The sequence below is a fragment of the Erpetoichthys calabaricus genome, chromosome 9, assembly GCF_900747795.2.
Source record: "Erpetoichthys calabaricus chromosome 9, fErpCal1.3, whole genome shotgun sequence".
NCBI lineage: Eukaryota > Metazoa > Chordata > Cladistia > Polypteriformes > Polypteridae > Erpetoichthys > Erpetoichthys calabaricus.
The window spans coordinates 195,537,552-195,562,788 of NC_041402.2; the positions used below are offsets into that span (position 1 = coordinate 195,537,552).

Here is a 25,237-nt window from a genome sequence, read left to right on the forward strand (position 1 = left end):
AAACAACAGGTAGTATTGCCTCATTGTTATAGCTGAATGTACAAAACAGCAAAACACAATCAACAGTACAATATTCAATATACAACATCACCACAACATTTTGAACAATGGCAGCAAACAACACTGTACTGCGCATATATGCAATGAATACACTAAGTGACAAAATAATATACAGAACTGTACAGCAGTCCTTACAACATACTGTAGATCTTTAAACATAGATATCCATACATATTCACGTATAAGTCGGGTCTTGAAACCCGAAAAATCATTCACAAAATCAGACCTGACTGATACGCCCGTTCAAAAATGCGACGCTTAAGTTTTTTTCTTTACATCTTCTTGCTTCCTCCAATCTCACATCAGTTTCTCAGACGCATTAAATTTTGTTGCAGCAGCGCAGTTACCAATTTTTTTCTCTACTTCAACAACATTTAATTTAAATCCGGCTTCATATTTTCTTCTGATTGAATGCTCCATCATAGATATGAGATGCTCTTACGATAAAGGTGTATGAAGGTGTGAGATACAAAAAACACAAAACAGTGCAAATGTCACCTCGGAATAGTTCGGTTATTACTGTGTGGTCACGAGAGAGAGACAGGTCAGAAGCACACGCCAATACAGCGCATTGCCACACCCACATAGAAGAAAAGGCCGTGTGCTCAGTGGTTACTCTCTCAGGTGGGAGTTAGCATATCAGAATCCCTTGGACCAATAGCGTGAGTTTTCTGCATTCGACTTATACAACCAACATTATAAATTACTGGAAACTATACAGAAAATCAAGTCCTGACTTATCCACGGGAAAAGCTTTCTGCGAGTATATATGGTAGGTTAGATTGAAGTTTTATGTGTTCTGGGGCGGTACAGTTGAATCAAAAGTTATTGACCAGTCTAAGTTCATATTAAGGAGTTTGCTTTGGAGAAGTTCCGGTTTAATTGTGTCAAATTCTAAACTGAAATCCAGAGATGGCATCCCGGAAAGTCTAAATATTGCAAGATGCAGTAGACAGCCATGTAGCAGAATCTTCAAAGATCTCTTGGCATGGTAACTGATGGGGTTCATGAAGAGACGTGTAACAAAGATGGAACACCAAAGAATCACATGCTCAAATGTTCACATTATTATGGGTTTGTAATCATTAAGACCGAAGAATTTTTGCTTTTCGTTAAACATATCACACTTTGCAAGTCAGGGGTTATGTTGCCCTAGCAATTGCATTTTAACCTGTGCATCAATTTTTTTAGTTGAAGTGCTATATTGAACTATGGCCTCAACATATTATTTAGTATAGATGCCATTGACACTTCAGATTTCAAAGTTTTTTTATGTTCCAAATTTTACAAACACAATTGGTTTTACACGCACACACACAATAACGTGTCTTTTAAATAGCACTTAAACATGAATGTGAAAAGGTTTTAGTTTCTACTTTATTCAGAAACATCCTTATAAATTTACATTTGGTTTTGTTTTTGGTTGAAAATTAAACAAAAGCCATTTTAGTTTGTCTATAACATTAAAAACTTTTTATAATTCAAATGCAAAAAGAGAGAACTTATTTATCTGTGTGTATACTTGCCACTTAGAATATCACTTTACAAAGTTAAAGAACGCCCAACATAATTCAAAGTAATTGTGTCACTTGTACATCAGACTATGAAACATGCATAGCTGGCCATTTAGATACCCTGTGTGTGTTTTTGCTAACAAATGTTCAGACTCATGGGCGTTAAACTTTATGCAGGATTATCTAAGAGAGAAATATTTAAATAAAGAGTGTAGATACCGTGACAAATCAAGATGAAAGTTCTTCCTTAAAAACTCCTCCATTCATTATAACCTCAATCACAGCCAACTAGATGGAGCCCCAGAATCTGTTTGTTCTCAGCCACTGGGATGTAAAAGCTTAAGGAGATTCTTACTTTGACCCAGACTTACCTGGCAGTTCCATTATCATGGAGTGCTCTGGCTGCCAGACGGTGCTCTACATGTGGACTGCTCTCAGATATCCGTACATCACTGAAACAGAGGATAGAACTGATGAAAACAGAATTTATGATCTCCCATTTCCATGTTCTGTAGAATAACAAACTAATATTAACATGTCTACAATATTGTATTGACACCAAATTAACATTCAGATAACAAGTGGATTGCAGTTCTTGAAAAGGTTCAATTTATAGACTATACAGGCCTACTGGGAGGCTTCACTACTTCCATGAGGAGTGATGAAACTCCGTGGATTAGAATTACTGGAAGGGATGACTTACTAGATCTGAATGAAGGTGGCAAGCCGATTTTGGATTTCTATTTTGGTCATCAACTGCCCTCAACAAAAGAAAAATGGTCAAGGATGTGCCTGGAATCTGAGCAGCTTTGAGTCAAAGATCAGTAATGGTTACTGCAGTCATGGTGTCTGCTTTGAAGAAGTTATATTCTGGCTATAAAGAGGTTTTGATTGGTCAGATTCTTAACTGTTGATTGCAAGCTGGCTCAGATGGCCATGAAATTACGTCAGAACAGATCATGAAGAGGTAAACAAATAGTAAGGATAGCCTAGGAATGAACAGTCTGTATTTCAATCTATCATTAGCTCTCTCCTCCAGAGGACTTTCTGTCAAATCTCTCACTCATAGCAGGCAATCAAATCTTTGATTCAGAAAGATTAATGCAAATTCAGATTTACAGTAGAAAAGCTCTTTTTTCCATGCACATTTCTATCAGGAAGCAGGGGATTTTGCCAATCGTGTCTCCAATATAAACTTTAAAGGAGTTTCTTTATTTAATGCATGTTCTCTAATGAAGCTGGTCTACTATTTTCTACTGTAGTTTCAATTTAATTTCAGTGCTGACACAAATGAAAATAAAGGCCATATTATGTATTAACAGAACACACACACACAATACTTGTGATCTTTACCACAGAGACTGTCATTTAGCCAAGTTATTAATGCCTCTTTTAAGACTTACGGCTGGGCATCCAAACGCTGCTGTCTCTTCTCATCTCGTATTTGCTGTTCCTCTTCCTCCTTCTGTTTAATCATGCAGTCCAGAGCTGCCAAGCTCTGCAAAGAGCTCTCCTCGGCACCTCTGACATCGATGCACTCTGCAGGATATCTGGAAAGGCCACATGAACAAGTCCGAATCAGAATAAGAAACATCTTTATTTTGGCAAGTATGCAAACGTACAAGGAATTGTTTCTTTCAAGGACAGTGGCACTTTAATAGCATACTAATACTGTATAACACAACACAAGTTCAGACAGAGTTAGTGCAAAAAAACTTAAATACACTGCACTGTATTATTTTTTAACATTACCATCAACACCTAATTTAAGCTTTCATTGCTGATCATTTAAAAAAAGGTGTGCATCAAAAATGTAAGAGCAAAAGCCCAGCAACTGAAATACCTCAAGTATGTGAATGCAACTTTCTACTTTAAAAAACAAAATCATAAATTACACTGACTACTTGTGTGGAAAGAAGAATGAAACCATTGATTTTTGAAAAGCCATAACCAAACATCAATTACAGCTGCTGAAAGTCTTGAATGACTACCAATGGTGCAGGATCACTGCACACTTCAAATCACAGCAAAGGGTCTGCCTGGGACTGACAAAAAAAAAAAAAAAAATCAAAAAAAAAAAAAAAAAAAAAAAATCACAATAGTGCACCCTGAAGGCAAAAATGACAATTGATAAAAAGTGTATTGAAAGCACTGAGAATGGAAAAGAAAAGGAAACAGTAAAAATGTAACTGATCTGTCATCTCACTTCAATTAGACAGATTAATATCTCCAGGGGTGAGATATAAAATAAATATATCCCCACACACACTACTATGGTCTGAACCAGAATGACTAAAAAGTAAAAAAATTTAAAAAGAAAGAAAAAAAAAAAAAAAAAAAACCCACTTCTGATTTGACCGTCCCAGTGAGGTGCTATACAGGCGTACTGCTCTTGCTATAAAGGAGCCCCAGTCACATCTCCCGACGCACTTCTGCAGAATAATTTGTTGACTGAAATTCCTCAGTGTTGGTGTGTCCGAGAGAGGATGTGCAGCATCGTTCATAATGGCACTCAGCATTGCCTTCATTCTCTCCTTTGCTACAACCTCCTACGGGTCCAGTGTGTGTCCACTAACCGAGCCTGCCATTTGAATTAGCCTGTTAATTTGGTGGTCCTCTCTTACCAGCCCACCACACCATATCGGTCATCATAGAGTTGTAGAAGATGTGAAAGAACACAAGCCTCCTAAGGAAAGTGAGCCTGCGCTACCCTTCCTCATGTAGTACCTCTGTGTTGTCAGACCAGTCCTACTGTAGCTGTCATTGAGGTGGACTTGCAGGAGTGCACCACCACTCTATCCACTCCCTGAATAGTGACAAACATACACTAAACCAGACAGTATGGTGAAGTGGTTAAGGCTTTGGTCTTCAAATCCCACTACTGACACTGTGTGACCCTAAGCAAGTCACTTGACCTGCTTGCACTCCAACTGAGAAAAAAAGGCAAAAGAAATGTAACAATTGTACCATAAATGTCGTAAGTCACCTTGGTTAAAGAAAAAGTCGGCCAAATAAGTAAATGTAAACCGCTTCTTAAAATGCCTCCAGACAAGGTACCATTTCCATACTGTTGACTGGGTGTAGGATGAAAGCTTTTAACTCAGAATGATGGTTATGGAGAATTAATAATTTGTTTTAATTGACATATGCTAAAGAAAAAGCTGTGCCTGCGTTGGAATACAAGCGAGCTCCAGTACCGTACCACAACTAAATCAGTTTGACTTCAGTAATTAAAAGGCTGGTAAATAAAAATTGTCTTTCAACTATGAAGGATATTTTAAACTGTTTATGATACAAGTGTGCTGCACTGGAATCTCCTCTACTCACTCAACGTGAAAATTTATGCAAGTCACTTAACTTGCTTGAGGTCCACGTGCGAAACCAAAAAAGAAATAAAGGACGTGTTTTATAGTTGGAAGAGAAAAAAAGTCTACTGCCTCATTCCTCCCTTTCTGAAAAAAAAATGAAGACTCCTGGTGTCATACCCCCTGATCCAGTTCTCGGAAGATGTCTGTAATGAATGCATTTCCTTTCCAGGACCACACAGAAAATTGGATCCTTCGAGAGAGCAGTTTCTCATTGCTTCTCGCGTCCTGAAAATGACAAATAGTTGAGTCAGTACAGAACACTCCCCTGGCAGTAAAGAAACTTGAATTTTAGATTCAGAACACCTGCTTTAACTTGCACTCAGAACATGAGGTAGACATTGCATAAACCTGTTTATCTGGTAGTAAAGAGCCACATCATTTATTATGGCTTCCAAAAGCAAAAAATATTCCTGCAGGCAACTGGCAGCATTAAAATAAAAGCATTTGGAAGGAATAACATACTCATTTCCACCAAAATTCACTCAGACAGACAATCTAGAGACAAATAAAAGAATTATACATCTGGAATGCAGGAACGATATATTTATGCTAATCCGAGACAGAGACTGCAGGCCGAGGGAAGCGTGACATCAGGAGTGGGGAGCCGGTCAGGGCCCACCTCACTCACGTGCCAGCCTCCATTCGAGTCGGTCTACCTGTTGCCACGTTTTGGAGTGTACCTTGCCTCCTCTTAGCCAGCGATACCAGTTTGTTTATTGAGTTTTTTTTTTTTATAGTTTGTCCTGTTTCACTACTACGTTGGCAAAGCCGTGGGGAACAGCTAGTATATATAAATCTAAAATTAAAATGGGAAACATGCATAAAACTTGTAGTGGTGCTCTGATCGATTGTCCCCCCATCTAAATCGGCTGATTTTCACAACAAAAGACTCAACTGGTGATCAGCAAATTGGCTAATAGTAAAAAACAATTTTTGTAGCCCCTGCTTTTCTAAGTTTTACAGCGATTTAGTCATAGTGCTCCTTTTATGTGAGATATTACAGCAGTGAAGCAAGCACACGTTTTTAATATTTTTTGCTGTGAACATTCTGTAAATAGAGAGCAGCAAGGCCGACTTTACCAGAGAGTGAGAAGAGCAGAGTATTAGCCTTTACGTTAAAGGAAGCAAAGTAATGAACTGAGAAAGAGAGGACTGGAGGACAAACAACAACAAAAGCTACTTTAATGACTTCAGACCTCTTTATTCTGTCCTTTAATTAAAACAAACACTGCTGGTCAGGGTTAATTAGAAAAAGAAAAGAAATAAGAATTTGAAATTGCTGCTCACTAAACAAAAGGTTTGTATGCCTAACAGCAAAATGCGTCTGTTTCAGTTGTAAACTTGTTAAGTACGAGAGCTTTGGATCTTCTTGATAAAACGTCTTAGGAACATTTGATAGATTTATGGCCTTTTTTGAAGGTTTGTACGGCGCAGTACAATGTTCAGTATACATTTTGGTAAGAAACAAGTACTGCATAATTTTGTTAATTAAAAATGGACAGGTAATGCCTGGGATCTATAGTTTAATTATAAAAATTAAAAAGTTAACAGTAACATCTATATTACTAAGCGAAGGTTGTATATATGCACGGACGCCAGAGGCACCGAAAGCGCACGCGCGCTGCACCTCAGCACCCCAGAGTCAAACCCAGCGGCTTCCCAGAGTCAGTAGGTGGCACCCAAACACCACAACACAACCTGTAAACTAAACTTCAGGTCACAATACAACCGCCACCCGAACGCGAATGCGCACACCACTGCATATACAACCTTCGTTTAGTAATGTAGCCCTCCAAGCCCGGATCCGCCACCATGGTCACTTCAGCACGCCAATCCGCCACCGTCAGCAAATGACTTTTAGCGAACAACACAGCCATAGAAAAACAAAAACGAGACTGCATGGATAAAAACATGAACACCAGAACCAGATGAGTCACGGCTCCAAAAAGAAACAGCTTTAGTACAAAGATATTTATTTAATTAAATGAACTTTCCCAGGACGCACCCACCCTCCATGATTTTTCTTCCCAACAAAGATCGGAGGGAACAGAAAGTGATTGCCATTCTTGGATTTGCAATTCTTTCGAGAATCGGGGGTTTGCTGGTTTAATATAGAACATAAGGTCTCTACTCCTCTGGTCACGCAGGAGCTTAGTGTAAAACTTTTTTTTTTTATTATTATTAAAGTGACTTTATAAAAAAACAAAAAACAAAATGGCTATTGGAATCGGCCAGTTCAGCAACTGGTATCTGCCGTAGAAAAGCCTGAGCGAAGCATCCCTAGATAAAAGGAAAAAGCTGAAGGGTTGGGGAAATAAAAAAAAAAAAAAAAGTCCAGAAGTACCCCTTGTCTTATTTCAGTCATTTTAAAGTGTCTTGTTACCTACAGAATCACTGCCTAGGATATCAAGGGGGTATCACCAAATAAATCACACTTTCAGCATTTTCTCTATAATGTGAACACAAGAGCCACTTGAAATAATAATATAACAAGAAACTGTAGTTTAACTAGAAGCATGACACTGCAGCTGAAGAGGTCGGCACTTTGTGACCCTGAGCTAGTCATTTAACATGCTAGTGTTCACTAAGTTTTCAGGTTATACTGCAAATACAAACACGTTTTCAAATAAATATACTGATTAAACAAAAGCGAACAACATAAAACAGTGAGGGATGGAATTAGAATACTCAACATCAGGCCAGCCTTCAAAGAACGTAAATGAAAACCCATTTCATTGTAATAACATTCAAGATATGCTTTGTATTTATGCCTGAATATCAGATTGGAAGAAAACAGAAGGAAATGCAAGCTGTCGCAATGATTTGCCTCTTCTGTTACATCAAAGTTATGCTTTGTGAAATCTGCTCTGGCTTGAATCAAGCAAGAACAAATCCAGCAAGGCACAAGGAGTCCTAAGTAGGATGTGTGTTCACGCAGGGCTATACAGAGACAAATTTACTTGGACTGCTGCCTCAGGGTAAGAAGAAACATGAAAGGTGGACAAACCAAGCCCTCTGCAGGCTTTCCCTTCGCTCTCGTTGTCTCCCCTCTCGGATGTGTTGCTCTTCCTCTCTCTTTCGCTCAATCATTCCCTTTAGGGCTGCCAGACTCTGCAAGCCATTGCTCTCACTCTCCCAGTGTCGTCCTCTGCATCTTTCTTGCTTCCTCTCTGCCACTTCTGCTTGTGCTCTTGAAGACGTCAATACATTTTCATCATTCCTTCTGTCTTCACTTTTGGAGGACGGAGAGAGATCCGATTCTTCATGCGATGAATAAGAGATCTATGAGAAGTAAAGAAGATTAGCTGATAACAGCAAAGACTAACAGTCTACAAAAATGGAAAGGCAGATGGAATTTCAAGTTATTTAGTACTTTTAAAAAGATTAATTCATTCTGTGCTAATCATGAACAAGTCTAAATCATGCAGATGTGGAGACATGGCTCAATCTCCTGCAGTAGGCACAGAAGGAAAGTTATACTCATTAGAACATGAGAGAGTAGAAGTCTGAGCAAATGGAGGCTGTGATGGGGGGTGAACAATCTAAATTTTGGGACTACAGACACGACATTAAAAAGAAGCTGCAATTACAAATTTTGCTCAAGCAGACTTAAATGAACTTCTAACAGACTTCTGGAGGAAATTTAGCTAACTCATCTTTACCATTTCTTTCTTATAACCAATAATTTATGACCAAAGTAGATTTGTGCGTTCTTTCTTTCTTGTAATCTAAATAATTAATGGTACTTTTCATTTAAATGGAGCAGAAAATTTACAACTTAGTAAAAGAACTGGAGACATCAAGAGATTGCACAGATAAGTACGAGGATCAGAGCCATCTATCACCAGGACAGCCGCCAATCATGTGTGTGACATCACAAAGCCCAGAATATTTTAACACAACAACCCATCCAAGAGAGCCGAGAGTGACCTCCAAAGGCTGATATATCATTTAATCCAGATAACCGAGAATACAAGTCACGCATCGGTCCGACTGCTAAATCTAAAAGTCACACAGGACACCATCCTATTTAGACATTACCGCACACTTTCAGTAAGCTTTCTAAGACAATACACATCCAGACTTTGCTATCGATTTACATTTTGTATTCTATTTTCTTCTATTGGTATTATTTTACTTTAATACAATAAAACATGACTTTTAAAATCCTATATTTTGTCTTTATGTCTAGAGTGACTGAAGTAATAAAGGCACCTGGTGCTAGGGAGATGGACGCTATCTTTTCTTACAGGGTTATCAGGCGGAGGGAGATCCCCCAAAATAAGCAGAGCACTGTAGAAGTAAAACATTATTGTTTGGTAAGACACATATAACCAAAGGGTGTGTCAGCCTTCATGTGTCCAGGACAGTCTTAGAGACCAAAGCAGCACTCAGGTCTGGGTTATATCTGGGGAAAGCCGTGTGCCATTCATGTCGAATACAGCGAGTCCCTATGTGGAGTACTAAGGAGTGAAGGGCACTGTAGGCCTCACCCATAAACAGAGCTTAAGTGGATAAAGCCTGTGTGTGTATGTGTCTATGTGTGTGTGTGTGTGTGTGTAAAAGTAAACCAATACAATAATGAACTTGGCGAGTTCTCCTTATCGCACTATAATACAGCAGTGCACTATTAGAAATACCACATTGGCATAATGCAGAAAAATAAGTGACAGTGGAATAGGCTTTCAAGATATTTCATGGTCAGTGTACACAGGATTCATAAACTAGAGGCATATTCAATGTATTAGTTACAAAATAATAAAGAAAGTGCAAAAAAAGCAAGTTATAAAATATCTGTTACACCCTACAAAAAAAAGAAAGCCCTAATGATGTTAGTACCTCCCTGAGGATAAACTGAAGCTTGTGAAGAAGACTTTACTGTCCTCTGCTGTAACTGAACCAAAACAGAGACAACTACTGGAGGAAGACCATTACTATGAGCTAGACATCAACATTATCTGATGAAGATACAACATTCTAACACCATAGGAAAAAATAATACTGGCACCAGAAATGAAGTCACCCTTCGATGCATTGTGGGCAGTGAGTACAGCTTATAAAGGGACAGCAGCAAGTTTCTCTTTCAAAGAGGTGCTCACCAATTCGTCTGCTTCTTCTGGCTGGGCTTTGCCTTCATTTCCATGAAGACTGTTCACTTTCCATTCAGCTAAAGGGAACAGTAAAATTTAAGTGTAAATCATTTCTACTTTCTAAATATGAAAGTTTTAAATATCAATTTTCACAGAAAACAATGGCAAGTAACAGGTTTAAAAAAGTATTCTACAAAGTACTGCAGACAATTTTTCAAATATTACAATGTATGCTATTAATAACCGTAAAAGCACTTCAAATATCACAATATAAAACATTTCATAATGAAGAACATCAACAGATGCATTTAACCAAATTGCTTCTATAAATGTTCTTCTGTGTAATGTGAGCAAAGAGAAAAATCGCTCAGCTGGAAAACAATGAAGAAGCACTCATCGTAGTACAGAAGAGTTGACTGTGCAATACTGATGGGAAGAGATTTGCAGCAAATACTAAGAAGGCGGCTGCAATAAGCTGAACTCTCTGTAATTTAAGAAAAGACCACATTAACCAAACAACTGAAAAAAAGATGGTCACGTGAGGCTATATGGCAACTTTTAACTGGTCCAGCAGGATTTAATGCGGGTGAATGAGTGCCCCAACAATACGGTGGCTTAAATTAAAAACAAAAAGGATGAAGGCACAAGCACATCATTACTCCCAACAGTAAAGATGTTTGGTACCAAAAACAATACATGAATGTGAACAAACAAAACTTGTAAGGCAATCAACTTCATACTGTAGCTCCATTATACACAGTGGACAGTAAAACACACAACTTCTGATTTGTAAGTACTGTGGCTTGGCAAACAGGACATTAAAATGTTAGGCCATTTCAGATTTCCCATCTATATTTCCTAGTTGAGTGCTTTAGGAAAACTGTCACACTTTACATTACTGTGTACTTTTAATTTTGAACTTACCAAAATAGATTCTTGTTTAAAGATACATCTCCATATATATATAAAATCCAACATCTGTCTCACTGTCCACTTTTCACGAGAGAACTACTTAGCGGATTTAGATTGGGTTTTTTTTTCTATAATTTGCATGAACATTCCGGTTGATTCTGCGACTTCTCTCATCACACTAAGAATCAGAGTTTGCTTACAGCAGCGATATATTCACACTAAACTGAGAGAGCCGGGGCGGGGCTGAGGGGAAGGGGAGGCATGACGTCAGGAGTGGGGAGCCTGGCGGGGCCCTCCTCACTGTCCTGTTCCACTAATACGCAGGTGGAGCTGCAGGGGGGCGGCTAGTAATAAATATATCAAATTACTGACAGCTTTGACTTGCTCCCATTGCTTCTTACAGAACTCATATGAAATTGGTATATAGTCCAAAGAGCCAGAAGCCTACAAAGAGACAAAATGAATCTGTTTTATGATGGAAGGGTTTTGGGGTGACCCTATTCTAAAACACAGATTTTTTGTTACTCAGACCCCCCACATATGTCCTTCACCCCAATTCCTGCTTTCTTACCCTTGCACTCACCTGGCCTGAAAGGAGACGTAGCACAGCACACAGCAGCAATACACTTCCACCCTAGTGACTACAGCCCTTTCTACACTCAAAGTTAACTGCTGCTGTACTTCACTTTCCTTATTAGAGGATTTCTCCTCCTATTCTCTGTACTCCACATGACAAGATAGGGTAACAAGGCAAACAGGTGGTAGATTTAGATCAGGGTCTCCAATACGTCACTTGCGAGCTACTGATAGCTCACCACCCCTTTCCAAGTAGCTTTCCAAAGGGTTAATTAATCCTACATATTAGGGGTGGGCGATCTTTCCAAAAAAATCATATCACGATCCTTTTAACACAAAATCACTATCCACAATCTGAACTGCAATCTCTCTTTTCAATGTGGCATACACTTAAGAGAATATCCGGACTGAAACTCATCAATACCTCAGTAACACTTTATTTTAAATATCAAACAAAGTTGAATTCAATTGTTCTCTCGTTTGCTAGCTAAGTGGAGTTAAGGTAGACGCCTCGAAGCTGGCAAGTGAATAAGGAAGGCCCCTCCCCTTAGCCCATTGCATGTTTCTCAGTCTCAAGCGAACTATGATACTTAGCAAAATGAGAGAAGTCGTAAAATCAAGCAAATTCTTGAAAAAAACCCGATCCAAATCTGTGAAGTAGTTCTCTCGTGAAAAGCGGACAGACATGCAGATAGACAGACGCTGGATTTTATACATTTTGCAGTATATTAGTAAACCTTCAAAATAATGTGTAGTTAAAATCTCAACAGCATTCTCAGCACTTCTAGAGCTTAGTAGAGCCAGGGGACTATAAGAATCTTCACCAAGCAGCTCTGAAAAGGTCTGCTTTGTTTGGGTCTCCATACCTCTGGGACTCTGACATGAATGTCATGAAATCAAAGTTGAGACCAAGACTGACAGACGAACATTTAAAGGACTCCAGAGGAGTGAACCTGAGGGGCTCCACGCCACCATCCACCTCAGTGCCAGTCATCTGACTAACTAAAAAACACATCACACATGCAACTGGACCTGTGAATAAAATGACACAGTGACATGTGACAAAACGACAACTGAATAAGTCATATCTGTGGATTTGGAATTGCATTGTTTTGTTTCGACAGCATTTTTGTTTTAATTCAATGGTGTGAGATCCACTAGAAAATGCATACAGATATACAAAATGCACTTGCAGGTGAACTAAATATTTTTTGTGATGTTTTAATGCAAAATGCGACCGGTGAACACCAACATTTTGTAAATGTTCAGGCAAAACAAGCGTATTCAGTTTGTTTGGGTTGAAATAAGCTATGAGAAGAAACGTTAGAAAACATGAGGAGCTCTTGGACATTTTTAGATACTATAGTTATTATAGTCTTTACCATTATTATGCTAAAATATGCTGAAAGCAGAAGCCAAATGCAAATGGGGGTGACACCATACAACACGGATATTTCAGGTACTGTCATAGACGAAGCTGTCGTTCAGTTCAGTCGAAGGTTACACGGCTGTGACTCATGCCATGGGTCTTCTTGGTGGCCGTGTTCTTCATTCCTGTTCCTCTAAAGATGCTTGCTTTTTAAAGAAACCCCTAGGCCCTCTCTGTCCAGTCATTTTGACAGACCACATCTAAAAAGGTATTGTTTAAGGGCTTTGCTTTTACTCATGTAGAAAATAACCATTTGACCAATTCAAGTTTTGATCTTTCATATTGCTAGACTGCACTTTTGCAGCAGAAAGTTTAATTTTTGACAGTTTAACGTCTCTGCCTTCTGTCTGCTAACATATCCTCTTTCTGTGTTTAAAACTTGCAGCTTTTACAAAGATTAAATGTTCAAGTAAAAAAGAAAATAACATTCAGTTTCACATCATGAAATATCACCTATAACCCTTCTAAAACTTTAAAGCATAAGAATAGAAATCATATTCCCCTAACCTGGGCAATGCTAATCATGTCAGTAAGTAAGTAAGGTATTAAAATCAGTAGTAGCAAATTACAAATTATTAGTACAGTGATCCCTCGCTATATCGCGCTTCGCCTTTCGCGGCTTCACTCCATTGCGGATTTTATATGTAAGCATATATCATATATCGCTGATTTTTTGCTGGTTCGCGGATTTCTGTGGACAATGGGTCTTTTAATTTCTGGTACATGCTTCCTCAGTTGGTTTGCCAAGTTGATTTCATACAAGGGACGCTATTGGCAGATGGCTGAAAAAGCTACCCAGCTTACTTTTCTCTCTCTCTTGCGCTGACTTTCTCTGATCCAGACGTAGGGGGATTGAGCAGGGGGGCTGTTCGCACACCTAGACGATATGGACGCTCGTCTAAAAATGCTGAAAGATTACCTTCACGTTGCTATCTTTTGTGCAGCTGCTTCCTGAAACGACATGCTGCACGGTGCTTCCCATACTTAAAAGCTCGAAGGGCACGTATTGATTTTTGATAAGAGAGAGACAGAGTTTGTTTTTCAATCTCTCTCTCTCTGCTCCTGACGGAGGGGGTGTGAGCTGCCGCCTTCAACAGCTTTGTGCCGCGGTGCTTCGCATACTTAAAAGCCAAACAGCCCTATTGATTTGTTTGCTCTTCTCTATCTCTCTGACATGATCTGCTCCTGACGCGCACTCCTTTGAAGAGGAAGATATGTTTGCATTCTTTTAATTGTGAGACGGAACTGTCATCTCTGTCTTGTCATGGAGCACAGTTTAAACTTTTGAAAAAGAGACAAATGTTTGTTTGCAGTGTTTGAATAACATTCCTGTCTCTCTACAACCTCCTGTGTTTCTGCGCAAATCTGTGACCCAAGCATGACAATATAAAAATAACCATATAAACATATGGTTTCTACTTCGCGGATTTTCTTATTTCGCGGGTGGCTCTGGAACGCAACCCCCGTGATGGAGGAGGGATTACTGTACTTGGTGACAAAGGAGGAAATCTGTTAATTTATGGCTCACTAAAGTAATAAAATCATCCCATTTGTGAACACAGCCAGGTTTATAAAGGTGTACAACCTCGGGCAGCTGCTCTCACCTGGCAGACACCAAGGCTCTTCCATTCCCGAGTTCTTCTGTGTGCCCTCCTCATCTTTGACCTTCCAGATTTCCAATATTCCCTCAATTTTACTGTCTAGTCCAAGCAGGTCCATATCTGGTAGGGACACAGGAGCAGGTTCTTTCTATGGCACCCTGTGGAAGAATACAAAAGTATGCAGCACAATTAACAGAGAGCCTCTCATTCTCTGCTGCCCTCCAGTTATTACATATGCCTAGTCTTACTTCCTTCTGTTAATGTTTACTTGCATTGCTTGTTTCAAAATAGTCTGGACAATTACAATATCTGTTAACATCTTCAAAGATAAATAAAAGGAAAAGAAAAAAAAAAAACAATTACAAGGCACTGGTGCCAAGTTTATCATCAGCCTGAGCACTGGATAGAAGTCAAGTCGGGGAGCAGGCACTGGTACAGCGTGTTGCCTCACCCACTACACAATGAAACAACTCAGTATCCCAGTTGGCAACCCCCCAGGCAGACATGCAGTCCAGTCCCATGCTCAGGAAATGACCCTCTATCTGCCACAGCCAGGTGTTACGTGGGTGACCCCTTGGCCTGGTCCAGCCACTTGGGTCCCCAACAATAAGGATCTTACAAGCTGGATCACCCTCGGGGAATCGCATCACATGGCCATAGTGCCGTAACTGACGCTCCCTCACAATGCAGGTCATGTGCCTCATTCAAGACATAAGCAACACAAAGTCAAACCAGCGATACCCAAGGAGCCTTCATCTCAGGTCACTGTATAGTGTCCATGTCTCACAAACAGGGAGCACCAGGACTCTAAAGACTTGGACCTTCGTCCTTTTGCATAGATAGCAAGAGTGTCACACTCCCCTTTCCAGCGGCCTCATGACTCCCCATGCTCTCCCAATCCATCTGCTGACTTCATAGGAAGAGTCACCAGAGACATGAATGTCACTGCCAAGGTAAGTAAACCTCTTGACGACGAGGTCGACACGCTCTCCGCAAACAGACACACTGCTGATAGACGTGCCCAAGAGGTCATTAAAGGTCCAGATGTTGGTTTTTATCAGGACCCTCGCAAGCCCAGTCACTCAGGCCCCTCACTCAGTCTCTCGAGCGCCCCGATCAGAGCCGCCATTATCTCCGCGAAGATCACAGAATCGTTAGCAAAGTCAAGATCTGTGAATGTTTCTTTTTCTAAAGTCCCATAAGCACTCCTTAGAGAACATGGAACACTATTTGTGACAAGAGAGAAACTGAGTTTTATACCATACCTCTTTACAAAAATAATTAGATAAATCAATATATACACAGACACTTTGGTCTGAACACACACCAGAATTACTAAAAAGGAAGAAAATTGAAAAAGAAAGAAAACTTCTGACTTGGCAGTGACGGTTCAAGTTTGGGTGGGCTATACAGGCGTATTACTGTTGGCATGAAGGAGCCCCAGTTGTTTCCCACCCTTTTGCTGAATGGTTCATTGGCTGAAAGTCCTCGGTCATAGAGGATGTGCAGCATTGTTCATAATGGTAGTCAGTTTTGTCTTCACTGTTGATTTGGTGGGCCTCTCTTGAAGTGATGTTACCAGCCCAGCACACCACATAACAACACTGGCCACCACAGAGCTTTAGAGGGTGTGAAGGAAGTCACTACTCACATTAAAGGAACATTGTCTCCTAAGAAAAAGAGCCTGCTCTGCCCATTCTTATACACCGTAGTCCCTCTGTGCTCCATGGCCAGTCCACCCCTACACTGATGTGACCCCCAAGTGTGGTAACAGTGCACCACCTCTACATCCACTCCGTACATAGCGACTCTGTGGCGCAGCAAAAGTCAGTAAGCAGTTCCTTGGTTGTGCGGATGTTAAGATGCAGACAATTCACTTTCCAACATGAAACAGAGTTCTCTACCCGACTCCCCTCATCTGCCTCATCCCCCTTATCAATACGCCCCATCAGTGCAGAACTACACTGTTTAGGAATAGTTGTAGACTTGTGAAAAATTCTTCTAGGAGAAGCCCGTCTCCGGCTGACCCTAACACTGGATTACATGGGTTCAGTAAAATGACATCAACTTGAAATGTAATGTGGTGTGTAAACAAACTATTTAGGCACATCATTTACTAACACAGCCATGAAAATGAAGACACAGGCATATATGTCAGGAGAGTGGTCAAAATTAAAATGGCCATTGGAAGTACCGGGAATTATTTTTGTGATAGGTTCTTGGCACTATTTACCCCGTGTGGTAAGGATACATTCTTGTTCATTCATCTATTCACAGCAGCCATCGTGACTGAAGTTTGTATGTAAATTTATATTCAAACAGAGCTTCATTCTACAAAACGCAACATCACAGCTTAGCCCTGTAACTCAACAAGTCCAAAGCCAAGCAGAGGTTATATAACAATATAATAAGGTGGCACCTACGAGAACACGGGCACACCCATGTACAAAATACCACAGATAACACTGAGTACATCATTAAGTGCAACAAAAGATTATCAACGAAAACAAAACTAAAAAAATAAATACAGACTTAAAAACTAAACAAGGACTCTTCTGTTTGTTAGCCTACCACTGCATGGAGCTACCTGTGCTGCTCAAATAAGGCCACTAATGCACCACTGGCTTAATTATTTAGCTATAAAAACTCTTCAGCATAGATGAAGTAAAACTGCACCCAGGCCGATGGCTGACACACACACACACACGTACAAAGGCCGTTGTTAAAACCACCAAACTCATCATCAGAGGAGACTCGACGGATCTGAAAACTGAATGTCAGCCACAGTATGAGGTCAAAATTGCAGGGCACTGCTTGTCCTGAAATACTGCCGCAGTTCCCCCTTTTTCCCCAAATGACATTTTTATTCAGTACTTTATGCTTTTGTTTTTGTACAAATGGGCAAACTTGTCTACTGAGAGTAGGCACAACCAGACCTCTCTAGTGATTCTGTCAACCAGGACACACAAGAAGAGACAAGGACCACAGTAGAATAATCAAAGACTTAATCGATTTAAGTTTATGACCCAAACTGACTGGTAATTCCCAACCTCCACCACATATTAGATTTAATGCCAAGGCAGGCACGTTACTCCTACAGAGTAGTCAGTGGGTCAGGACCTCCTGTGTATGTATGGAGACACCTGCGAGGTTCATGCACTCTCAGGTTAGGGTTAGTTAATGAATGGCTTCTGATGTCACCACTGCATGGCATTATATCTCAATTCAGACTCTTTTCATGTGTAGGTCCTCGCTGGTAAGAGGACTGCTCACCTACACTGAAACTGCTGACTCCCTCAATGTGTTGAAGAAGCGTTTCTTCTCTTGTTCTGTAAATCTTTGTCTAATTCATAATGGCTTTGACGAGACAACTTGCTTGTATTGTGCTCAGAACTCTTCACTTGTGATTATTAATTTTTTAATCTTGTCCGGTCACACTTGCTCCAACACAGTCCCCTACACTGAGATTTACTTGATTATGTTGGCCACTTTAGATAACAACATCTGCTAAGCACATCATTTTATATTTCACAGCTTATTTAGGCCTCCTACTTATTAAAACAGAGAAGCAGACTAAAACATTCAGTGCGGTGTGGATGCAACTCTAAACAGCCTGCAATGTTAAAAGGATTCTAACTAAGAACTTCAATGTCACGCACGTTAGCAGGATGTTCTGCTCTCAAAAGGTTAATTTATCCATCTCTTTCAAGCTCTTGCTTATTCCAAAACAGGGTGGAGAGGAGCCAGAATTGTATAATGGCAGGGCTAGGTACAAGAGTGGAACCGACCATTTTATTAAAGGGTACAATCACACCGGGCCATTTCAGGGTTCCCAATAAATTGAACATGCAGGTCTGTGCAAGGCAGGAAGAATCGCAGGACAGTGAAGAAAACACACAAAACACTGAAGGAGAAGGAGCAAACCCCACAGAGAAAATGGCCAACAACTGGTGGGTGTCAGCTCTGCTATTGTCTCTAGACCACCATCTTCATGCTCAGTTTAATAAACCATTAAAGGCTTACAGTCAGCAAGTCAAGAAGTTTTACAATTCCACTTACTTAAAATGAATTCAGAAAACATTGGTATAAAATCCTGTTATCGCCAGAATGGCTAAAAATGGAATATTATTTTGTTAACCTATATTGCTTAACACTAAACACCAAAGCACAACTATAAACATTTTCCATACCACTAACATTGCTATCTATTTTTTTAATAAAAAAAAAAAAAAAAAATGAAATACTCACTGGCAGGCTTATAAAATGGTAACAGCACAAAAAGGAGTGAATTAGGTGAGGGGCCGGTGTGAAGGTATCAAGTGGCCAGTCTTCGAGAAGAGACATCCTGCACTGCGTGAAAACAACTCTAATGTGCTGACAAAGTGTCTGAAGGAATCACGTCACTTCTCAGTCTCTACTCCTACAAGGCCTCAATGGCTGCAGGTTTTCATTCCGTCTACTTTCCCAATTAGTAGAAGGTTACTCAGCTTATGGATCATATTTTGTGGCTTTTATAATAACTGAGTAACGTATTAAGGTTATGTCACGTCATGTCATTTTCTAACAACATGAATCTAGACAAAGGTTACGGGGGGAGCTGGAGCCAGCATAGGACGCAAGGCAGGAACAAACCCAGGACAAGGCGCCAGTCCATCACTGGTTGAACACACACACACCAAATGCACACTAGGGCCAATTTAGTGTCACCAGTCCACCAAAACATGCCAGAAGTATTTAACAAAGATGTCAATATTTTAGAATTTCTGTGTAAGTTTTAACCTGGCTTGTTTCTATGGGGTCTGCTGCAGTGAGCTACAAGCTCAGGAGGATCCTGTGCTGGTCTGGTCTTAGAACGTATTTATGGTAACAATACTAACTGCTGGGTTTGCCAGTACTGCAGTGTGCCCCAGAACTGTGGACTAGTAGCAGAAAACGACTAAGACTAAGTGCAGTTGCAGTGGGCTTCTGGGAGTGGGAGAAGGGGAATAAATTAAGTTGTGTACTAACTTAGACCACCTTGTCAGCAGGTTTAATTGTCTTAGTACAGTGGGTAATGTTACAAACTGAATTCCGCATGCATCAGAAAGAAAGTTGTGGACATCAAAAAGCACAAATATGACATTAAAAAAAATATTTGAACTGAAGGATAGCTTAATATTGAAACTAAAATATTTAACTCAAAGCCACAGAAAAAGACAACCCAGGCATGGACATATTTATATTGTGTAATGTAATAAAATAGACAAATACAGATCAACATACATTTAACCAATAATCTTCAGTAAAAAGACGTGGTGTCTGTGTCCTTAATTACAAAAACATTTGGCCATCGGTTTAAAAGGTGCACATTGAAAGATGCTCTCAGCTTCAGAATGTTGTGAAGAGATTGTTACGGGTGTCCTCCAGATCTAACATGAGATGTCTCACAGCATGTCTTATATAGAGCTTGTGCTCTACTAGGAAGTTTGCACTGCGATGACAGATTCTTTATGGATACCGTCCCATCTATGACCAGGTATTTTATATGCTTTGGTGACTGTGGATCAATTCAGACATTAGGCAAAGCTGGGCACATAATGAAAGACAAGAATCAGCTCTTCTGTATTGTCTGCATAATTGGAAAAATAAAGTTAATGCAAGACTAGATTAAGACCCCCAAAGGCTCCAGGGTGACACACGTATATACTTACACTATATGAGCATCCATCCATTATCCAACCTGCTATATCCTAACTATAGGGTCAAGGGGGTCTGCTGGAGCCAATCCCAGGCTGCAAGGCAGGAAACAAACCCTGGGTAGGGCGCCAGCCCACCGCAGTGCGCGCACATACACCAAGCACACACTAGGGACAATTTTAGAATCACCAATGCACCTAACCTGCATGTCTTTGGGCTGTGGGAGGAAACAGGAGTACCCGGAGGAAACCCACGCAGACACGGGGAGAACATGCAAACTCCACATAGGATGGACCCGTCAAGCAAACCCAGGTCTCCTAACTGCGAGGCACCACTGCACCACCCCTATATGAACATCACATATAAAAATAAAACAAGGTAGGTATTACACACTAAGCCATTTGAACTTTACATCTGGGGGGCATAAAATGTACGAATAACCACATACTTATATGTGTGGAGGAGTGTCTGGTATAAATAGAAAAATGCCAGCATTACTTTTTTTTTTTTGCATATGCCAATGCCCCTTGACAACCAGGGTCTCTAGGCACACACCACCAAAGGTCACCTGAGTAGAGTCATGGGGAAACTGGGGAAGGCGTGTTTGGACAGTTTGGTAAACTTATTTAAAAAACAACTGCAATTGTTAAGCTACATTAGTCTGGCCATTGGTTATCATAAACGAATTCACTTCAAGTGTATCAAAAGGTCCACCAATCCCAGTCGTGTAATGGCGGCGAGAGGTGCACTCCAGTTCAGCGCTTCCCAAACTTGGTCCTGGGGACCCCCTGTGGCTGCAGGTTTTTGTTCCAACCAGCTTCTGGTTTTAATTGGACTCCTGGGCTAATTAAGTGAACTGTTATTTTCAAAGTTCTATGTTTTGGGATCAATATAGAAAACTCATTTTAGGGGGAAAAAAAACCAAAACATTAAAATGTACCAATCAGTTATATGGGAATTATGTACTTTTTTTCTTTTTAACAGTATTTTCATTCTACTTTTCCAGGTGTTGTAATTATTTAATTCATTATTTACTAATCAGTGGATCAGACGCTAAAGTAGCTACAGCCTTTGATTATTCAGTGTTGTTTGCCAGGGTGTCTGCTCTGCTCATATTTAATTGTCATTAATAAGAAACAGCAAAGGGGGAAAAACCACACAGAGAAAGGGCAAAATAGAATGAAATCAACAAAAAAGAATTAAGCATTTAAATCTATAGCAAAAGCATGAATGTAGAATAAGAGAAAACAATTACAAGCTAATTAAATGAGATCAGTGCTATCAGGTGTTGTCACTGATTAGGAATCTACTGGGAACAAAAACCTGCAGCCATAGGGGGTCCCCAGGACGGAATTTGGGAAGCGCTGGGCTAGTAGAATTCATCTGGAGTGTAATGGTCTCTCTGTAACTCAAAGGAGGATCTAGAGCACAGGTGTCAAACTCCAGGCTTGGTGGGCCGCAGTGGCTGCAGGTTTTCATTCTAACCCTTTTCCTAATCAGTGACCAGTTTTCAGTGCTAATTCACTTTTGTTCCCCCTTCATTTTAATAGCCCTGTTAGAAGGATTCAAACCTCTGAATTGATTTGTTTCCTCATTAAATGGCAGCCAAACAGAAATGAGACGTGAAATGAACCAACAGATGCCCAGCTTAGACTGGGGCTTCAAACTCCAACCAGTCTCTTAATGACAGGCCGATGCTTGCTGTTAATTAAACTCATTACTTAATTCCATGGCTTGCTGTTGCTCTCGTTCAGCCACAACAGACATTTCCAAAACTGTTGATTTTCTGTTTTTCATAAGAACATCGTCAACGTGTTTTAGTGACCTGAGAGATCAACCTACAGAGACCTTCATCTTTCTTTAGTTTCAGATATTGCATGATGGGCACAGGTGAGCTGGTCATGTGGCAGCTTGTTGTGTCTCATTATTGTTTGGCTGCTAATTAAAGAAAAAGACAATTAAAAGGGCCTGAGTCAAGTTAAAAGTAATTAGCAGCAGAAAGTAGTCACTACCAGGGGTGTGCAAAGCCATTCCTGGAGGGCCGCAGTGGCCGCGGGTTTTTATTCCAACCCAGTTGTTTAATTAGAAAACAATCCTTGCCAATAATTACATTTCATGGCTTTTTAGTGCTTTAACTCTGCTATGTCAAGTCATTCTCAAATCCTAGATTTTTTTTTCCATTCTAAAGATATCCAAATATTTTGAAGTGTAAAACGGATGGGTAATTCTCAATGCTTGACTTTTTTGTCTTCTCTTTCCTTCCAAGTATTTAATTAAACCAAATAGTGCATGATAAATACACACAGACGTAAAGGGTAACAAGCAAAATGGATAACTGCTGGTTTCTTTTGTCATTTGCATCTTATTGCTAATAAGGAGCAATTAAAAACCAAGAATGCAGCTGTTTAAGACTTAAATAAGCAATAAGGGTTCAAAATCTTAACGAGGGAGATAACTAAAATGAAGCAGAAGTGTTTCTAGAGCAATTAGTGCTTCTTATTAAGCAATTGGGTTGGAACAAAAGCCTGCAGCCACTGCGGCCCTCCAGGAATGACTTTGCACATCCCTGCGACTACACCCTGCCCGGGATTGGTTCCTGCCTTGTGCCCTGTGTTGGCTGGGATTGGCTCCAGCAGACCCCCGTGACCCTGTGTTCGGATTTAGCGGGTTAGAAAATGGATGGAAGGGTGGAAGTGGTCACTAATTAAGAAGATGGTTAGAATGAAAACCTGCAGCCACCGCGGCCCTCCAGGACTGGAGTTTGACACCCCTGATCTAGAGAGAGTGTGTGTGTGTGTGTGTGTCCTTCCACAAATAAGCCCCTGTGCTCTGTCCCTTTACACTGAGAGGAATGTGTAGCAGCACGTTATAGCTGTGGATTAGTGAAACTCGGTATTGATCTTATTCAGCAGTTTACTGAGATAGTGCTTTGACCGGAGGATCATCTCCTCTTAGTATCATCCTATGTAGTCTGGTCTTGATCACTGCATGTTTGATACCATCTCAGTAGGTACACTACACCTGACCCCATTTGGTTTTATTTATTTCATTTTTGTCTGTTATTGAGTGCAACTAAGATAGCAACTTTTATGTCATCTTATGTAAACATTACTAAATAAAAAATTTTGGACCTTGAGGTACTCCAGCAACTTGCCCTGGTGCAAAATGGCAACTGCATTAGCTTTGCCATTTTGCTACAATTATATGCCCTGGCAATGCAAAGTGTGTCCCATTGATGTTAGTAACTAGCTACCAATTAAGAACTGGCTGGAATGAAAACCTGTAGCCGCTATGGGCCTCCACAAAGTGAGTTTGAGACCCCTGTCCCTATTTACAAATTTCAGATAACACCGAGTCAATCTGTGCCCAGACGCTGACAAAAGAAACCTGTGAAAGTGAAGAAGATAATCTGTAAAGGACAAACAATCGAGCGTAACGGCAAGGCACTCGCGGCATTAAACGCCAACTTCACAAGTGCTACGAGCTGCCGGGCAGGTTTAAATGGTCTAAATAAAATGTATTATTATTATTAAAGGTGCACAAACGCAGCCAGCGACACTGTCATTGCGGGACACGCCGGGATCCTGGATGTTTTGCTCCGTTTCACATCTTGCTGACATTTCAAATCAGCGTCAAACTCCGCTCGCTTCCACAGCACGAGCTCCTTCCCCCACTGCCCACCTCTCATCTGTTTTCCCAGCCCGTGTCCTTTCCCTCTGACCTCCGTGCAGGACGTCAAGTGCCGGCGGTCCCGTTTCTCTGCGAGCCCCCGCCACCCCACGACATCGGTCGACCCCCATACCTCTACGAGTGGACTCCTCCAGTCGAAATGCGGTTCCAAACAAGGCCGTCGTCCGACCGCACGTCTCTTTGCGCTCTAGCAGGGGGCTCCAGCTGCGTCTCTTACCGTCTGCCGTGTCGTTTACTGCTTCTCAAAAAAAGCAGAACCCCAGCACGGCGATCACATCAACGTGACGATCCTTGCTTTGGCCGGGGCCATCTGGGCGGACGCGGTAGCTGTTCGGATGCCTCCAGACGGCACATCACTACGGACGGTCGACCGAGCCTCACCTGCCGTCCTCCCTACCGGTGGCTTTCGCTGCTTTTTCTCGTGAAGCTCCCTTCGCGGTCTGCCCAGCCGAGCGGAAGTGGCGAGCTAGCGTAGAGTGGGCGGGGCAGAGAGAGAGAGAGCGCGCGCGCCCAGGTGTCGCGTGCCTCCCGCCCACCGCTGGCCGCCAGTTTGGAGACGCCGTGACGGGGAGGCTGCGGGTGAAGATGTTCGGCTCGTCAGAAATTGGGAGCGTTTTGGACAAATTAGTGCCAAAGCAGGCGTGCTCGGAGAGTTTGGTAAATCGAGCACTGATCCTTGTCACTCGTCTTTAATTTCTACCATTTTAAAATGAATGGAAAGCTAATCTCAGTAATAGAGAAACGGGCTAAAACAGCGAAGACAAATGAGAGGAGTGCACAGAGGAGCAAAATGTTTTTGAATGAAACTCGGTACAGTCCAACGCATCTTTATCTATCTCCATTTTTCAGCACAGGTTCACCCGGGTCAACAATGAAGGCCAAGGCGAGAGTTAAACCTGCACGGGGCTCCCTCACTTATAACGGCACACTTTGGAGTTGCCTTAGGGTGGGTGCAACGAAGAAATAAAAAAGAAACATTTGGAACTACAGATACTGTAATAGAAACCTACTGCTATCGGCCTCCGCTACACATTTGTGTGCAAACAGACTGTGATGAACTTTTAAAGGCTTTTAAACTACTTCTGCATTCTTTTCTTCTTATGACAAATCGTATATGCCTTTAAGGCTTTTGTGCATTCTTTGCTGTTGTCTAAGTAAAGTTTAGCAGTCTTACTGCTTCTGGCCTGCTTTTTGTCATTTGGCTGCAGCTGTCATTTAAACATCTTCTTTGGTGACGTCCCTCGCAGTCCCCAGTGTATGGCTCGGCTATGGTGGATGTGACAGAGTCACCTGTTTGGTGAGTCCAGGCCCAGCTCTTAGG

The 25,237-nt window shown here is 41.0% G+C and overlaps 1 protein-coding gene across 2 annotated transcripts in view; it reads right to left on the reverse strand.

Annotated features, from left to right (window-relative positions):
• The window catches only part of LOC114657050 (uncharacterized), a 32,708-nt gene extending 7,471 nt beyond the window's left edge, over positions 1–25,237 (reverse strand). The window contains exons 1-7 of one of the 2 annotated variants that reach the window (XM_028808791.2): positions 24,134–25,237; positions 14,554–14,708; positions 10,042–10,109; positions 7,950–8,224; positions 5,060–5,167; positions 2,978–3,124; positions 1,946–2,026 (exon numbers count right to left, since the gene is read on the reverse strand). In XM_028808791.2, coding sequence (XP_028664624.1) covers positions 1,946–2,026; positions 2,978–3,124; positions 5,060–5,167; positions 7,950–8,224; positions 10,042–10,109; positions 14,554–14,668 — 794 coding nt within the window. In that variant the 5' untranslated portion in view covers positions 14,669–14,708; positions 24,134–25,237. Of the gene's footprint in view, positions 1–1,945; positions 2,027–2,977; positions 3,125–5,059; positions 5,168–7,949; positions 8,225–10,041; positions 10,110–14,553; positions 14,709–24,028 lie in introns of both variants that reach the window. The other variant, XM_028808790.2, reaches the window with a different exon arrangement.